This window comes from Dermochelys coriacea, chromosome 3 (assembly GCF_009764565.3).
Source record: "Dermochelys coriacea isolate rDerCor1 chromosome 3, rDerCor1.pri.v4, whole genome shotgun sequence".
Lineage (NCBI taxonomy): Eukaryota > Metazoa > Chordata > Testudines > Dermochelyidae > Dermochelys > Dermochelys coriacea.
In genome coordinates this window covers 116,606,092-116,623,860 of record NC_050070.1, presented here as the reverse complement: position 1 = coordinate 116,623,860, position 17,769 = coordinate 116,606,092, and the positions used below count along the sequence as shown (strand labels likewise).

Genomic DNA, 17,769 nt, shown 5'->3' with positions numbered 1-17,769 from the left:
GCAGGGGGGCTTGGATGTGGGGGGGTCCCAGGAGGGAGCGGTCAGGAGACAAGGAGCAGGGGGGGTTGGATGGGTCAGGGGTTATGAGGTAGGCAGTCAGGGGGCAGGAAGTGGGCCGGCTGTTTGGGGAGGCACAGCCTTCCCTACCCCAGTGTAGTGTATTAAAATTTCTCCCCGTAGGAATGTGCTACTTACGGTGTACTACTTATGGCTGCCAGTCCTGGTGCTCTGCAAGTAGCACATTCCTACGGGGAGAAATTTAATACACTACACCAGCGGACAGAACCCCAGACCGGCAGCGGGCTGAGTGGCTCAGCCTGGTCTGGGGTTCCATCCGCTGGCTCCTGCCAGCCGGGGTCCCAGCTGCTAGTCCCGCTCAGCCCGCTGCCTGCCTGGGGTTCCGTTCACCCAGGTGGGCAGTGGGCTGAGCAGGGGCGATGGCCGGGACTCGGCTGGCAGTAGCGTGCCAGTAAAAATTGGCTCTCGTGTTGTCTTTGCCATGCATGCCGCAGGTTGCTGACCCCTGATATAGTCCATCTTGCAGTGCAAATACAAACTCTCACTTTTCCATACAGAGGGAGAGAAGCTTGAAGAAAAAAAAGCTGATTTTACTTTTTTCGGATCAAGACCACAGAGAAAGGAAGAAGTTACAAGAAACAGTGAAAAGGGACAGAGACCTGATTGGTGGTGGAGGAAGTGTGGAATTAGATATTAGATGATGATAGCATCAAGGAATCCTCATCACTGGAGGTTTTTAAGAACACATTGGACAAAACACTTGTCAGGGATGGTCTAGATTTACTTAGTCTTGCTATAACGTAGAGGGATAAACTTGATGACTTCTTGAGGTCCCTTCCTGCCCTATATGTCTACAGTTAATCTCAATATTCTCTAATATGACTGTGCACTAAAAATTTCAGGAAAAGGAAAGTGTTCTAGACTTAATAAAAATCATTTGTCTGGTGCAGTAAATCTACACAACACCTTAGAAATACAATTTAACAGGTTAGATTTGAGATTGATTTTAAATATTTATGGCTAAATATGTCTAATGCAAATTGGCTGAAAACACATTTAATTCCTCCTTTGATCAATTGCATTTGTTCCATGATTATGTAATTTGTGTAACATGGTTCTCAAAATTTTTTCCAAGATTTGTGCGTACATTTTTCATCTGTTTTTGCTATGTGACATTTGTGTGTATTTTCTATAGGTTATGTTTCCAAATATAATGTCTGTATTTTTTCTGTATATTTTCCACAGGAATCCCATCTCCTTCTCTATACAGGGAACGAGGTAGCTGTAAAATATTTCTTTTTATCCTCCTCATTCAATGTGTGGCCACAGGCATGGTTTACCACACGCTATTCACTATCTTGAGTACAGAATTACTCATTTCTTTTGTTATTACACTTACCATAGTAGTTTCTAAGAGCATCACAAATATTCATTAATTTATCTTTATGACATCCCTGGAGAAAGGAGGAGTTTTTACAGATGGAGAATCGAGGAAGAGAGAGATTAAGGGCAAAATTTGCAAGCATTTTTGGTGGGTGGCTCAAGCACTGGGCAGCCAGCTTGAGACACTGAAAACCTGATTTTTTAGAATACTTAGCATTTTTGTAGCACTTTATATGTTTTCAGCACTGTACAGATATTTATTAATTCATCACCACAACACCCCAGTGAGGTAGGTGGGTGAAATATTATGACCCCATTTTACAGTTGGGGAAACTGAAATGCAAAGTGACTTGCCTAGGATTCAAACACAGGGCCTCCTTTTGTCTAACCCATGTTCACTCCTCAGACCACACTGCAGGGGTTTTAAGTAGCTGCAGCTCTCACTCAATTCATCTGCAGTTGCAAGAGCTCAGCACTTTTGCAAATCAGACCCAGGAGTCTCAGGTTAGGCACCCATAAAAGTTCATGACCACCTGGGAAAAGTTTGGTTTAAGAGACTTTCCTAGCATCACACAAGAACTCTGTGGCAGAGGCAGGGATATAATCCAATTCTTCAGCGTGGCATTCAACATCTTAACCACAATGTTATCCTTTCTCTTTCTGTGGCCCATAACCTTTTTCTCTACACACATTCCTGCAATAAATGAGCCCCAGGAGTCTTATAGACACCTCAGTCATTCTCTATGCAACCCTAATTCATTCCCACAGCACTGGCATTGAATGAAGTAGAGTCCTGTGGAAAAAACAGTATGTGATTGTGTAATTAACAAATGAGCCATAATGCATGCACACAAGAGAACATAAACCATCCACAAAAAAGTGACATTGACCCAAGGTGCATTCTGGGCAATATTCACTCCTGGACCTGATTAAAGTTCTGATATCTCACAGCCCAGTATAAGTAGGAGATGTGGGGGTGTCAAGGTTCCTTCCCCACTCTGAATTCTAGGGTACAGATGTGGGGACCTGCATGAAATACCCCCTAAGCTTATTCTTACCAGCTTAGGTTAAAAGCTGCCACGACCAAAGTGTCTAACAAAAATAACAGGGGATGTGCCCACTTAGAAACGTCTCCCCCCAAAAATATTTCCCCAAGCACTACACCCCCTTTCCTGGGGAAGGCTTGATAAAAATCCTCACCAATTTGCAAAAGTGAACACAGACCCAAATCCTTGGATCTTAAGAACAATGAAAAAGCAATCAGGTTCTTAAAAGAGAATTTTAATTAAAGAAAAAGTAAAAGAATCACCTCTGTAAAATCTGGGTGGTAAATACCTTACAGGGTAATCAGATTCAAAACATAAAGAATCCCTCTAGGCAAAAGTTACAAAAAGACACAAGAACAGGAATATACATTCCATTCAGCACAACTTATTTTATCAGCCATTTAAACAAAACAGAATCGAATGCATATCTAACTAGATTGCTTGCTAACTCTTTACAGGAGTTCTGACCTGCATTCCTGCTCTGGTCCCGGCAAAAGCATCACACAGACAGAGAGGACCCTTTGTTTTCCCCCCCTCCAGTTTTGAAAGTATCTTGTCTCCTCATTGGTCATTTTGGTCAGGTGCCAGCAAGGTTGTCTTAGCTTCTTAACTCTTTACAGGTGAAAGGGTTTTTCCTCTGGCCAGGAGGGATTTAAAGGTGGTTAGCCTTCCCTTTATATTTATGACAGGGGGAGTGTCTAAAGTTTTGCTACATATATTTACAAAGGACACACAGAATATGTGGCTAGCCCTGTATCTCTCTCTCCCCCTCTGAAGGCTGCATAGTTGTTCTCTTCAGTGCTGAGCGAGTAATGCAGCCATGCCATCCCAAAATCGTTACAATACAATATTTCTTTTATAGCCAACCACCATATACAAAATAAAAACTTTCAATAAGCAGAACATAAAGTCTTTGTGTTCGTTTTTCAGTAGTGCATGCTGAACAGATTTATTACAGTTATGTTGCTCATACACCCAAGAGGTAAGAATACCTCAACCACACACTATTTAGATACAAGTGCACTCACTTCTTAGTTTTATACAATTTTCCCATTATAAGAAGAAAACAAAACTCTCTATAAAAAAGCCAGATAGATACCACAAAGCACAGTTGGCAAGGTCTGAGAAGGATACTGTCTAAGCAAGTCCTGGCATTGCCAATCTGAATGGCATCGCACTAGAACACTCAACTTGCTAAACTCCAATTGTGGAACAAGGACACTTCAAAGTGTGGGTCAAACAAAATAGACAAGAAACATAAATGGAACAAAAAACTTGAATGATGTAGTAATCATTTTCTAGGGTTAAATCAGATATTTCTTGTAAATCAACAATATGCAAAGAGAATAATTCAATTTCAATATATTGGCTAAAAATGATCATAATTGCCATGATAATCACTTACACAGATTTAACCTTTTAAATTTTGTTATTTTATCTTCCATTTATCACATTGACAATTATGTTTGCCATGTCAATTTAAAATATGCTGAATAATTGTGTTTCCTCAGATACACTTTGTGATAATTATTGACGAATGGTGTGGCTAAAACTATGGTAAATGCATTAAAAACCACACTGGGCTGAGATTTGTGGGGATACACATATGAGGAACTGTAGAGCTGATTTCCCATGTAGAAATTGCCTCAGAACTCCCTTCCAAACTATTCATAGTAGGGGTAACCAACATGTCACACTACCATTGGCTGGTGTCTCACAACCACCCTAAGTAACCTTCTAAACAGTTATCAAAGGCTTAGATGACCCATTACAGCTGCTCAGGGAAGCATGCCACACAGAGCAGCTCCTTTTCCCTAGTCCAATTCAAATCACTGGGGTTTTGCCCCCCACATTTTGTAAACTATGTCAGCCTGATGAAAGGGAACCAGGAAACCCTGGGAGCACTGTCACTGGGGCATCTAGCTCAGCTGGGGCTCACAGGGCTTGTAGGCTCCCAGCTCCCCTTCAGCCCACCTGCTGGAATTTCATTTTGAAATTATCAAAATGAATATTTGATTTTTTTGCAATGAAACAGTTTTCAGATTTCTGTCTCACTAAGAATTTTGAAATTTTTAGTTTTTGTCCCAAAACTGGAACCAAACCAAATTTTCAGAAACATCTGTGAAACAGCATTACAGTTCTCCACCCAGCACTTGTTGAGAAGTACTGCCAGTGTCCTAGCAGCCTGGGAGTCAGTCCAAAAGCTGGGATTCTAACCTGACTTCTGGTGTTCCCCTTGGGCATAACCTGGAGAAGGGTAGAAGACTCTAAGGTTAAGTAGAACAACAGTGTGGTCCAGTACCACTGGAAATTAATTTTCCATTGTGATATAATTATGCACTTTACAACAGAATCCAATTTGCTCCGCCATGGCTGTTTTGAGCCCACAGTTACCAGAACTCTACATTATTCAAAAGTTACTTTAGATTCTGACTAAAAATGACACTGTTAGCTAAAGTGGTATCAATTTTATATAATCACTTTTGGGAGTAGAACCTCTTAACAGAAATTAACATTATGGCTTTAGAATATGGTCGTATGCTCCAACTTGAATTTAAAATAAATATTTGTCTATTTTCTCTAATTTTAAACAGACAAAACATTCTGCAACCCCGCATCCCAAACTAACGGGAAAAATTGTAGGGAAAGGTTGCAGACCAAATTGGATGAACAAGCATCTCAAACGGGTTATTAACAGAAAGCAAAAAGCCTTCAAGTAATGGAAGAAGGGACAGATCGGCAAGGAAAACTGTCTCTTGGAGGTCAGAAAGCATCAGAAAAAAGTGAAAATTGCCAAAAGCCGAGCTGAGCTAGACCTTACAAAGGAAATAAAAAACAATAGTAAAAGGTTCTTTAGCCATATCAATAAAAAGAAAACAAGGAAAGAAGAAGCAGCACTGCTAAATATGGAGGATAGAGTGGAGATTAAAGATAATCTAGGTATGACCCAACAAATACTTTGCCTCAGTTTTTAAAATGGTTAATGAGGAGCTTAGGGGGCAGTGGCACAGGGTTAATAGGAACAAGGATATGGAAGCAGAAATTACCACATCTGAGTTGGAAGCCAAACTCAACAGCTTACTGGGACCACATTGGGAGGCCTAGATCAATTCCATCCAAAAATATTACAGGAACTGGCACATGAAAGTGCTAGTCTAATAGTAAGGATTCTTAATGACTCCATAAACTCAGGGGTCAGACCCTATGACTGGAGAATTGCAAATACAGTACCTATATTTAAGAAAGGAAAAAAGTGATCTGCAAAACTACAGACCTGTTAGTTTGACCTCAATTGTGTGGAAGGTTTTAGAACAAAATGTTGAGAGAGAGAGAGAGAGAGAGAGGTTAAGAATAAAGAGGTAAAAGGTAACTGGGATAAAATACAACACAGTTTTACAAAAAGTAGATCATGCCAGACCAACCTGATCTCTTTCTTTGAGAAGAAAATCAATTTTCAGGACAAAAGAAATGCAGTAGATCTACTCTACCTGGATTTCAGTGAAATATTTGATACAGTTCCACAAACAAATGATTAATTAAATTAGAAAAGATGTGGGTTAATATGAGAATTGAAAGGAGGGTAAGAAACTGGTTAAAGGGGAGAGTATAGTGAGTCATGCTGAAAGATCAACTGTCAGGCTGGAGGGAGGTTGCAAATGAAGTGCCTCAAAGATCAGTCTTGGGACCAATCTTATTTAACATTTTCATTAAAGACCTTGGCAGAAAAAGCGATAGTGTGATAATAAAATGTGTGGATGACACAAATTTGGAAGATATTGCCAATATGGAGAAGGACCAGAAATATCATACAAGAAGATCTGAATAAACTTGAAAACTGAAGTAAATGAAATGGTATGAAACTTAATTGTGTAAAGTCATGCATTTAGGGACTAACAACAAGAAGGATGGAGCGAGGCTGTTCTCAGCGGTGGCAGATGACAGAACAAGAAGCAATGGTCTCAAGTTGCAGTGTGGGAGGGCTAGGTTGGATATTAGGAAAAACTATTTCACTAGGAGGGTGGTGAAGCACTGGAATGGGTTACCTAGGGAGGTGGTGGAATCTCCATCCTTAGAGGTTTTTAAGGCCCGGCTTGACAAAGCCCTGGCTGGGATGATTTAGTTGGGGTTGGTCCTGCTTTGAGCAGGGGGTTGGACTAGATGACCTGCTGAGGTTTCTTCCAATCCATATCTTCTATGATCCTATGAAGGCTGAGGGGAAATCTGATTGCTCTCTATAAATACATCAGAGGGATAAATACCAGGGAGGGAGAGGAGTTATTTAAATTAAGCGCCAGCGTTGGCCAAGAACAAATGGATATAAACTGGACACAAACAAGTTTAGGCTTGAAATTATACAAAGGCTCCGAATCACCAGAGGAGTGAAGTTCTGGAACAACCTTCCAAGGGGGATAGTGGGGGCAAAAAACCTAAGTTATAAGATGGAGCTTGATAAGTTTATGAAGGGGATGGTATAATGAGATTTCTTACAATGGTATATGGCCCATCTACAACTGTTATTTGCAAATATTTCCAATGCCCATAGATGGAACACTAGAGGGGGAGAGCTCTGAGTTTCTACAGAGAATTCTTTCTAGGTGTCTGGCTGATGGGTCTTTCCCACATGCTCAGGGTCTAACAGACTGCCATATTGGGATCAGGAAGGAATTTTCCATCAGGACAAATTAGTAAGGTACTTAGGGGGTTGCCACCTTCCTCTGCAGCATGGGCCACAGGTCACTTGCTGCTTTGAACTTGAGCAAGGATTCTCAAACTGGGGGTTGTTATCCCTCAGGGGGTCATGAGGTTATTACGTGCAGGTCACAAGATATCAGCCTCCACCCACCAAACCCTGCTTCACCTCCAGCATTTATAATAGTGTTAAATATATATAAAAAAGTATGCCTTTAATTTATAAGGGGGAATCACACTCAGAGGCTTGCTGTTTTAAAGGGGTCACCAATACAAAAGTTTGAGAACAATGGAACTAGAGTAAATGGTGGCTTCTCTGTAATTTGAAGCCTTTAAATCAAGATTTGAGGACTTCAGTAACTCATCTAGAGGTTATGGAGCTACTATTGGAGTGGGTGGGTGAGGTTCTGTGGCTACAATGTGAAGGAGGTCAGATTAGATGATTGTGATGGTTTCTTTTGGCCATAAATTTAAGGTGGGGTCAATTTTCTGTAATCACTTCTGGGAGTAGAGCCTCGTTTAACAGAACTTAACATTACGGCTTTAGAAAAGTGCTGTATGCTTCAGCCTGCATTTAGAACAAATATTTTTCTATTTTCTCTCATTTTAAATAGAGAAAACCTTCTGTCAGAGATGCAAGATCTTTTATTTTTGTGCCTTACCTCTCAGCTTTATTTGGCCATTTCAACCTCAAGGTCTTTACATACGTTCTGACAAATTTAGCCATGTGTTTGCCACCCCTTCCCTTAGTTTAACCACCTAAACAGGAATGTTTAAACTCCAGTTCTAAAACTAAAATTAGAATCACCCCTTGACACTATGAGGGTTGCTTCAACTACTGTCATCATCTCCTCTCAGATCTTTTTATTACTTATCTTGATCCACCCCTACCTCCAATCCATCGAAAATACTGCCCAAATCATCCTTCAGGTCTGTTGCTTTCAGTATATCAACTCCTTTTTGAGTCAATTCCCTGGCTCCTTTTTATACTGAACAAGTTTACACTGTCTGTCTTTGCCTTCAGGCTTTACATCACAAATTCCCTGTCTAGTTCTCTGATCCAGCCTCTTTTCACATCCAAACAACAACTGAAATCAAACAGGTTTCAGAGTGGTAGCTGTGTATCAGCAAAAAGAATGAGGAGTGTACACACACACACACAGAGAACATGAAAAGATGGGTGTTGCCATACCAACTCTAATGATACAAATCAATTAAAGTAGGCTATTATCATCAGGAGGAAAAATAAACGTTTGTAGTGGTAATCAGGATGGCCCATTTTAAACAGTTGACAAGAAGGTGTGAGTAACAGTATGGGAAAAAATTAGCACGGGAAAATAGTTTTTAGTTTGTGTAATGACCCATCCACTCCCAGTCTTTATTCAGGCCTAATTTGATGGTGTCTAGTTTGCAAATTAATTCCAGTTCTGCAATTTCTCATTGGAGTCTGTTTTGAAGTTTTTTTTGTTGAAAAATTGCCACTTTTAGGTCTGTAAACAGCAATAGTAATTGAATTACTACATTAAATAATAAAAGTGTTTATGTGAACATGCCACTTACCTGAATTGAGCAGGATGATTGACTTAAGGCACACAAATTCCTCCCCCTGGAGATTCATCACACGGAACCGAGCAGCAGTGGCCAGCAGCATGTCAAAGATCTCCACCATGCCCTCTACGCACTTCCCTTGATTCCTGCAAGAATGCAATCACAGAGCAAGCTGTTCACAGATTTATCCAAATAGCAAGATGTTTTTCATCCCCAGATCCTTCCACTACAATTTGACTGCTTAATGATCAACTCCATTCTGATTACATAGTGTTTTTACTCACTATGCACCAACGTGTCTAAGCAAAGTGGAAGGTAGTGGAGGATAAGGGCCAACATCTCAAAGCGAAAATATAGAGATGTTTATTTTTCCAAAAGAGTTGCTAATTACTTAATGGTCTGTACACCAGTAGGAGTCATCATATAGGTTAACTTCCTGTGAGCAAACCATCTTAAGAACAAAGATTTTTTTTAAAGATATTTTCCTTTTTTCTTTTCCCCTTTATTGCTTTGATTAATTTGTCTTCTCTTCTTTTTCTTTAATTTTTCTTTATGCTTCACAGTATTTCTCCCTAATCTTTTCCTGTTGGCATTATAAACTAGTATTCTGACATGTTACTCATATTTCTCTTACATTAATGTAATGATTCAGGAGTCCCTTATTAGTTAATGGCACTCATGTCATGACATTATATGATTTTGTTTATCTCAAGACAAAGCTCAGTGATGCTGTAAAGCATCCAGCCAGCCCACTAACAATGGCATTTAATCCACAACCCACTGTTCACAATGACAGACTTTGGGCAATTAAATCAGGTGATTCAGTTGCAGTCAGAGTAGTAGTTATCCTAAGGGACTTTCCTTTAGGGGATGCTATTGATGGTTGTTTGCATTTCCCTCACTCAGGTACAGCTGAGCTAATCTGAGTCAGGAAGAACAATATATGGAATTATACAGAGAACAGATATTTTCTAACCTGCTGGACCAATGTCACACCAGGTGCAATTCTACTGACCTAATGGCTTTGCACCAGGGATGAATTTGGCCCTGTGAAACTAAGTAGTAATATGTCATTGTTATAATGCTAAGAATTACTGAGTTTGCCACTAGAAAGGAAAATCCCTACAAAGTGCAAAAGGTGATCAGATAGTAAATAAAAAGACTAATTTTTCTTATTCTCTGCAGTTTAGTCCTGCAAACTCATTTTGGATTCTGTGAACTTCAAGAGGTTGTACAGCTGTAATTGATTAGAACTTTATTAAAAAAAAAGAAACTGATAAGGGACAAGGTTGAATAGAATCTTCAGATTACTATCTGTTAGGACTACACAGACAAGTTAGCTAACAGGAATAAAAATAAGTAAAACTTATTTGAATGTATCCAAATTTAGAAATATGAGTGCTCATATGAGCACATCTGTTGATTAAGCAGAGGTCAGCTTTACATAACCAGTTTTTGAGTAAAACAGCACTTTAAAGATCACTACTACAGAAAACTGCAAAAAACATTTTAAATAATGTGTATATTCAAATATTACTTATTTCAATGCTCCAAGAGTAGACAAGACATTTGTGAATCTTCTAGTACCAAAGCAAGTAATTGCAAAGCAACATTAACTTCTTTCAGTGAAGGACAGTTTAAATAACAGTAGTTTCTTACCTACACCAATTAACACTGCTGACATAGTAGGAGCTCAGTTACTATGGTGATAAGCACAGAATAAAATCCTAGATGGAAAGATACTCAAGTGGGTACTCAAAGAGACAGGCTATTGAGGAGGGTTCTAAAATCTAAAGTCTAAAATCAGTTATCTTTAGTCCATTTATTTACAATGCTCCAGCATATGGAATTGAGGCAATGGGCTAAATTCAACCTTGGTGTAAGTGGATGCAACTCTGTTGAAATGAATGTTTGCATCTCCTTACACAAGAGATTAATTTGAACCCAGAAATGGAGTTTTCAGTTGTGCTGGCTAGAAAACAAGAACTCTGTTTGGGGGGTGGGGCTGAGGTGTGAAATTGAGGTTTTGCAATTTGTTTTCATTCTGCGTTGAAACAAAAGCAGGACTATGAGATTTTTTGTGAAATAATAATAATAATAATAATAACAATAATGACACACACACACACATACACACACCCATCCCAGAATAGCCAATGTCCAGGGCACTCACCTGGGATGGACTTGAATGTAGGTTTTGCACATGCCAAGTGAGTCCTCTAACCACTGAGCTATAGGCTATTGGGGGGCAGAGGAAGAGATGGCAGAGGGGTGGGTTGTCTCTCAATCCCTCCTATTGGAGCTGTTCCACTTTGTATAAATAAATATTCATGGATCGGGCAGAGGAGGAAGAGCAAGAGTGACTCTATAGCCTGGTGGGCAGGGTATTTACCTGGGAGGTTAGAGACCCAAGTTGAAGTCCCTGCTCTGAATGAGGCACTCACGTTCCAAGTTAATGCCCTAACCACTGGGCTATTGACTATTCTGGAGCAGGTCTCTCTGTCTCTCAAAATTCTAGTTATCAGTCACTTGATTTCAGAGCAGCAGCTAAAACTCAGGGTGTGGTCATTTGCAAAAGCATCTGCTGCTCAGCCTCAGTATTGACTCACTAACATTACAGCAGCAAGACTGGTGAAATTGCATGGGTAAAATAGTGTGGAAAGTCTGTACATTGGTACGCTAAAATGTACCTCTCTGTATGGACATCAATAAAGTGAAAAGAAAAGAGGTGTTAAAGATTTTCATGGACAAATGAAAATAATTAGGAATGAAAAGCAAGGGGTAAATGATACATACGATGAAGTGAGCTGTAGCTCATGAAAGCTTACGCTCAAATAAATTTGTTAGTCTCTAAGGTGCCACAAGTTCTCCTTTTCTTTTTGGCGAACACAGACTAACACTACTCTGAATACAATCCATGCTTTCCCTCAAATCTGTATTACTTGTTAAAATGTAATTCTTCAGAAAACAAATCCCTTGAATCATTACATGAAGTTTTATAATAAGACAGGTATCTTGTTCTGTTCAGCTTCTTTGTTTCTGGCTGAGCAGCTAGTAGTTTTGTGTTAAACTGGAGTAGGATTAAACCTCCACATGCAGAATTGTGCAAGGTTTCAGAGGAGCTAAAGTCTTTATTTCAACAGTTTGCAAATTGCCAGATAAAAATGAGACAAGAATTATGGATAGCTAGCAGTAAGAAAAGGATTTCAGTATGCACTGGCTAGTGACATATTCTAAAGAATATTTCCATTGCAGACCATTAAGGAGGCTGTATAAGAAACATATTTGCTCCTCAAAAGCCATCTAGCTTTTATCAGCCAGTTTTCAGCTTAAAGCACCTAAAAACATCACACAGTCTGGAACTGATTCTGAGATTTTCACATTACTGTTTTCAATGTATATTTCTTGGCAAAGATAGATTTTTAAGGTGCGCCAATGAGCTCTCATTTTAAAGAGAGAGTCATATGATTCAACTGAGAGGAAAAAGATCTTTCAATAGCAAACAATATACTTTGATCAATCAGGTACCCTACTGATAACATTTTTGTAAAGAACTTCATGTATAACGATACTGACCTATTTAGATATTTTAATGGCTATTAGTTCACAAGCTCAATATTTCAATCAAGGATGTCTTGTCAAGTGGCTCTACTGTAAGGCTAAAACTTTAGATTACTTTGGCCTCAGCAAAAATCTTAAATATTTATCATTTAGTTATTTGCAACACTATGGCCTTAATTTTCAAACTTGTGTCTAAAAAGTACTAAATTCACATTTAAGCACCTACAGAAAAATTACCTGAATTTCACAGATTCGGAGCACCTGCAGTTCCCATTTACTTCAATGGCAATTGAGGATCCTACAGACTCTCCGAAAATCCAACTTTTTAAATTAGGTGTCAGTGTGGGTTTAGTTTCTAACTCTAAGTTCCCAAATTTGAAAATACTGGCTTATGAGACTTGTGCCTTATTCACAGAGGTTCCCACTGAAGTCAATGGGAGCTGCAGGTGCTTAGCAGTTTTGAAAAAAATCTGGCCCATAGTCTAATATTGCCAGGATGGCCAATAGGATCTTAATGCCCTTTGCTGATAAAATTACCCTGCTAAAGCTATAGGAGATAGATGAATTAATATTTGTTCCAGAAGAGAAAATAAGAAACTTCTCTGTAGAGGACTCTGTGCTATTTGTTTGTTTCATTTCAGAGATCCTTTCAGTTACAAGGATTTTTAAAGTTTGACCAACTGTGCATGCATTAGAAGGCTTAGAGCATAAGACTTAATGAGACACTCATATGTCAGTATGGTGATTAGAACTGGGTCCAAACTAATAGGTGGAATAAAGTCTGCTTGCCCCCAAATTGTGAGGAAGTTTAGTTGGCTCTTTGCAACTTTAACCTTTTTCTCTAAGAGGCCAGATTGGAGCATCAGTTCCAAAGTAACCTCAAACTTTGGAGATGTTTGGATTCAAACCCTGTTTTGTATCTGAAAGCTTGGGCCCATTTTTAACTCTGCCTCAGGATGCTATAATATGAGATGTCATTTGGGGAATGTTGTGATAAATACCCTTTAAGTTAAAAAGAAATAATTAACCTGTACAATTCATCAGTATATTTATGTAGCAACTATCACTATAGTAACTACATGGCAAACACAGAAAATTATACAAGAGGATACACTAGTTGCAACCACCATAAAAGCACAGTGACTCATTCTCAGCCCAAATGGGAAATATCAAAACAGCAGCAGCAAAATGCATGAGGCCTGGGAGCAGATGATAAAGCAATTCAGAACAGCCATAATGCACTATATTATTTGTAAAGGATGTGAGAGCGATCTAATATTAAACAAATATTACATGTGATCTGCTTTGGTATTATTGTAGGGTTTGTTATATAATTACATGCGGTTAATTCAAGCAGGGGTTATTTGCATTTACGCAGGAGACAATAGCATCAGATGGTACTTAAAGGACAATATGGTTGTCATTTGCATTGAAGTTTTGAACTTTCACCATGCTCGGTTCAACTGTCTAGCTCAGGGGTTCTCAAACTGGGGGTTGACACCCCTCAGGGGTCATCAGGTTATTACATGGGGGGTCAAGCTGATCACATTGTGGAGGTCACAAGCTGCCAACCTCCACCCCAAACCATTTTTCACCTACAGCATTTACAATAGTGTTAAGTATTTTTAAAGTGTTTTTAATTCAGGAGAGAGGCCACACTCAGAGGCTTGCTGTGTGAAAGAGGTCACCAATACAAAAGTTTGAGAACCACTGGTCTAGCTGGTAATCCCAGAAAAGTGGGAACCAAGCAGGAAAAACTGAAATCCAGAACTTGGGGCAGATAAAAGGACAGCATCTGAAGATAAAGAGGGAGAGAGGAAGGCAGGGACTGCTGGGGAAAGGGTGGGGGGTCTTGGATAAGCTTGGCTTATCTGGGCCATAAGGTAAGAGACAGATGCATGTAGACTGTTCGGTTGTGTGAAAAACCCTCTGTCTTTTTATGCTTTGTTCCTACTATTGAGAACAAACAATACTCTGTTTAAAAAGATTGTTTTGGGTTACTGTATTCAACACTGGTCACAGCTCCCAAGCAGAAAACTTGCAGTGGTTGAACCCAGTCAGGTCTGCACAGGGTACTTTAGCACAGGGGACCAGTCAATAACAGGAGAATTGTGGAATTCCACCCCGAGAGAAGTGAAGGCCTGTCATTTGAAAGGGTGCACTCAGGGACTGGAGTGATCCATGGGACAGCTAGCCTGAACCTTTATTCTCCTTGATACTAAAGGAAAGGAATTTTATAGAAAACCAATAAACCTCTTTACTGTAGTAAGAATGAATTCCTTTGTTACTGAAGTACAGGCTATGCATATTTCTGATGTACACAGGTGGCATTATGCCCCACTGCAGTTCTCAATAGCAACTGCCTCTTTCTTATAGCACTGTTCTGAAGAGATGCTAACATCCCTCACAAAGGTTTGGATCAACTGTGGGCCATAACCTATGTGAATGCATTTTAATATCAGTTTAGGGGTTAAAAATGTCTCTTACTACTGAATAGGAATCCATACTTCACTAGATATTATGGAGATGAGTGCTTTACAAATGCAAATAAATACATAAGTAATAATTTGTTTAGCAATCATTTTTCACTCAATGGTAGCATTATTTGGCACTGCTAGATCAGTGTTTGCTCTGCTATACACTTAATTAATGGGAGAATAAAGCACATGAGCACTGGGCATGATCATTCCCCTCTATTCAGCATTGGTGAGGCTTCATCTGGAGTACTGTGTCCGGTTTTGGGCCCCACACTACAAGAAGGATGTGAAAAATTGGAAAGAGTCTAGCAAAGGGCAACAAAAATGGTTATGGGGCTGGAGCACATGATTTATGAGGAGAGGCTGAGGAAACTGCAATTATTTAGTCTGCAGAAGAGAAGAATGAGGGGGGATTTGATAGCTGTTTTCAACTACCTGAAAGGGGGTTCCAAAGAGGATGGATCTAGGCTGTTCTCAGTGGCAGTAGATGATAGAACAAGGAGTAATGGTCTCAAGTTGCAGTGGGGGAGGTTTAGGTTGGATATTAGGAAAAGCTTTTTCACGAGGAGGGTGGTGAAGCACTGGAATGGGTTACCTAGGGAGGTGGTGGAATCTCCTTCCTTAGAGGTTTTTAAGGTCAGGCTTGACAAAGCCCTAGCTGGGATGATTTAGTTGGGGATTGGTCCTGCTTTGAGCAGGGGGTTGGACTAGATGACCTCCTGAGGTCCCTTCCAACCCTGATATTCTATGATTCTAAGTCAATTTAATCAAATTTTGCAGTTTTATTAGAAAGGTCACATTTACTGTTCCATTGAGGTTGATGGAGTTTCAGCCCCCAGGGGTGAATTTGTCCTGAAGTGTGAAGGCAGCAAAGCATCTTTTCTAGAAGACTTCATTCATCTTGATGAGAGGTGATATTTAATAGATCTGTAGGCTAATAGGTGGCAGAAATCTCTACCCTTCCTCAAACCTCTGCTATGATAATTATAATAAAACTGGGATAGCTATTGTGTTCAAAACATGACAGCAGTTGACACAATGGGCAGAGAGTGTAACATACTTTTATCAATGGTTTCTGCTGGGGAATCATATTTATAGACCTCTGGGGGTCCTTTTGTTCTTAATAAAGGACCACCACCACTATGGGATTTTATTTATAGTTCCATGTTCTGATTTCAAATACACCTTTCATAAAATCATAATGTCATCGCCATAATATAAATAGAATATAAATACTCAAGATGATCCAAAACTCTAGATAGACCTTCTCCTGATTATTTTTAAAGTTATTTGAATTGTGGAATTCCCTTGAAAAGTGTTCACTGTGGCTTGTAGAGACCCCAAATTCAAGTAAACAGAATTGAAAACTCTAAAAAGAATTGCAAGTCTGATACTTAATATGCATGTTTATCTAGTTCTCCATAGCCTATACCTGCAATGTAATAACAAGCCTCAAAGTATATCAATAAAGCAAAAAGTGAAAGAGAATTTAGTCATTTTCTGCATTTTATTAGCTTTCTGCAGGCTACTGCACTCAGCTTCGTTAAATAAGTGACTTGTTTACAGACTGGTTGTTGAAGGTTTGGTTTCCAGAGTGGAACACATCGCTGTCATTGGTCAATTGAAAATAAAATCTATACATAGATTTAAAAAAATGTTTTTGAAATGCAGCAGTGAATTTAGTTAGTGTTTATGTGCTTGCTCCCTTGGCAATAAATACAAATAGCATGTCATTAATTAAATGCTTTGAATCAAAGCTCTGTATCCACCCTGCTTCTATTTTTTCTGATAAGATGATTGCAAATTGAAGCAACCATATTTACTTTGTTTTGCTGTCTCTTTACTCAAGAGACAGAGTTATTAAGAGTGTAGTGTCCTGAGGCATTTGACAGGTTTCAGAGCAGCAGCCGTGTTCGTCTGTATTCGCAAAAAGAAGAGGAGGACTTGCGGCACCTTAAAGACTAACACGTTTATTGGAGCATAAGCTTTCGTGAGCTACAGCTCACTTCAAATAGCTGTAGCTCAGGAAAGCATATGCTCATACAAATTGGTTAGTCTCTAAGGTGCCAGAAGCACTCCTCTTCTTTCTGAGGCATTTGAAACATTTTACGAGATGTGAGGGACCAGCTAAGCATCCTATAGTCCCTTTCTGATTTTATTCTATTGTGCTTAGCCTTTTATTACAGATGCATTGCTATAGAATCTGAGGACCTGAAAGCACAATGTGCACGGGGAACTCAATATGACAGTTTTCAGATGTGGTGGGACATTTTCAAACCAAAGCCTTAAAAGCTAAATAAGAATGGGAACTGTTCACCTGCACTCAGCTGATGAATGCAGCCGATATTTATGCTAGTCATCAAATTATTTGATTCAACCATAGCTGTGAGTTAAGCAGGATACCCAACCAATGCCCTCTGCCATTGCTCAACAGAAGGGAGTGAAGAGAGACCTTTGTGGATCCCAGGAAAAGACATAGAGAGCGAAGAAGGCCCAGAAGATGCTGGACATGTATTTGTCCTAAACACACCAAATGGGACCAGCAAGCCACTGGGTTTCTCCCCAGCAAAACAAAAGTAGGCTGATAGAAGAGTTGGGGTTTGCATAACGGTATTATGTATGGTTATCCATTTTTGAAGTAATGATGATAGGGTCTGCCACACTTACATGTAATGAAGAAATATTAATGCTAGGTTGTTGCCTTATTAATTAATTTCAAGATTATTATTGTTTTCCAGGTAATTCTAACAGCAAGACAGGAATTGAAAGGGAAAGACCGGCATTTAGGCCAGCAGCTTAACAGGTTGCCCACTCCTTGGAATCAGCTCCAATTGGGGAATGCTACTTCTGTGATCATGGATGGAGGTACTCTACAGCCAGACACTCATCCACAACCCTTCTGTGGTCTCTGGACCCCGTTGCTCTGCTCAGTCATCCTCTCCAACAAGAGAGGGAAGGAACAAGGCTGTTGACACTGCAGGTCACATGATGTCAGAGGCTAATATTCAGCTAAATTTAGGTACATACCTGGATCTTAATATAGCACT

General features: G+C 39.6%; 1 protein-coding gene across 2 annotated transcripts in view; it reads right to left on the bottom strand.

The window, feature by feature from the left end:
- Window positions 1–17,769, bottom strand: part of ESR1 (estrogen receptor 1) — a 180,815-nt gene that overhangs the window by 9,698 nt on the left and 153,348 nt on the right. For both annotated transcript variants that reach the window (XM_043511211.1, XM_043511212.1), the window contains one exon: window positions 8,697–8,830. In XM_043511211.1, the coding sequence (XP_043367146.1) occupies window positions 8,697–8,830 (134 nt within the window). The remainder of the gene's footprint in view (window positions 1–8,696; window positions 8,831–17,769) is intronic.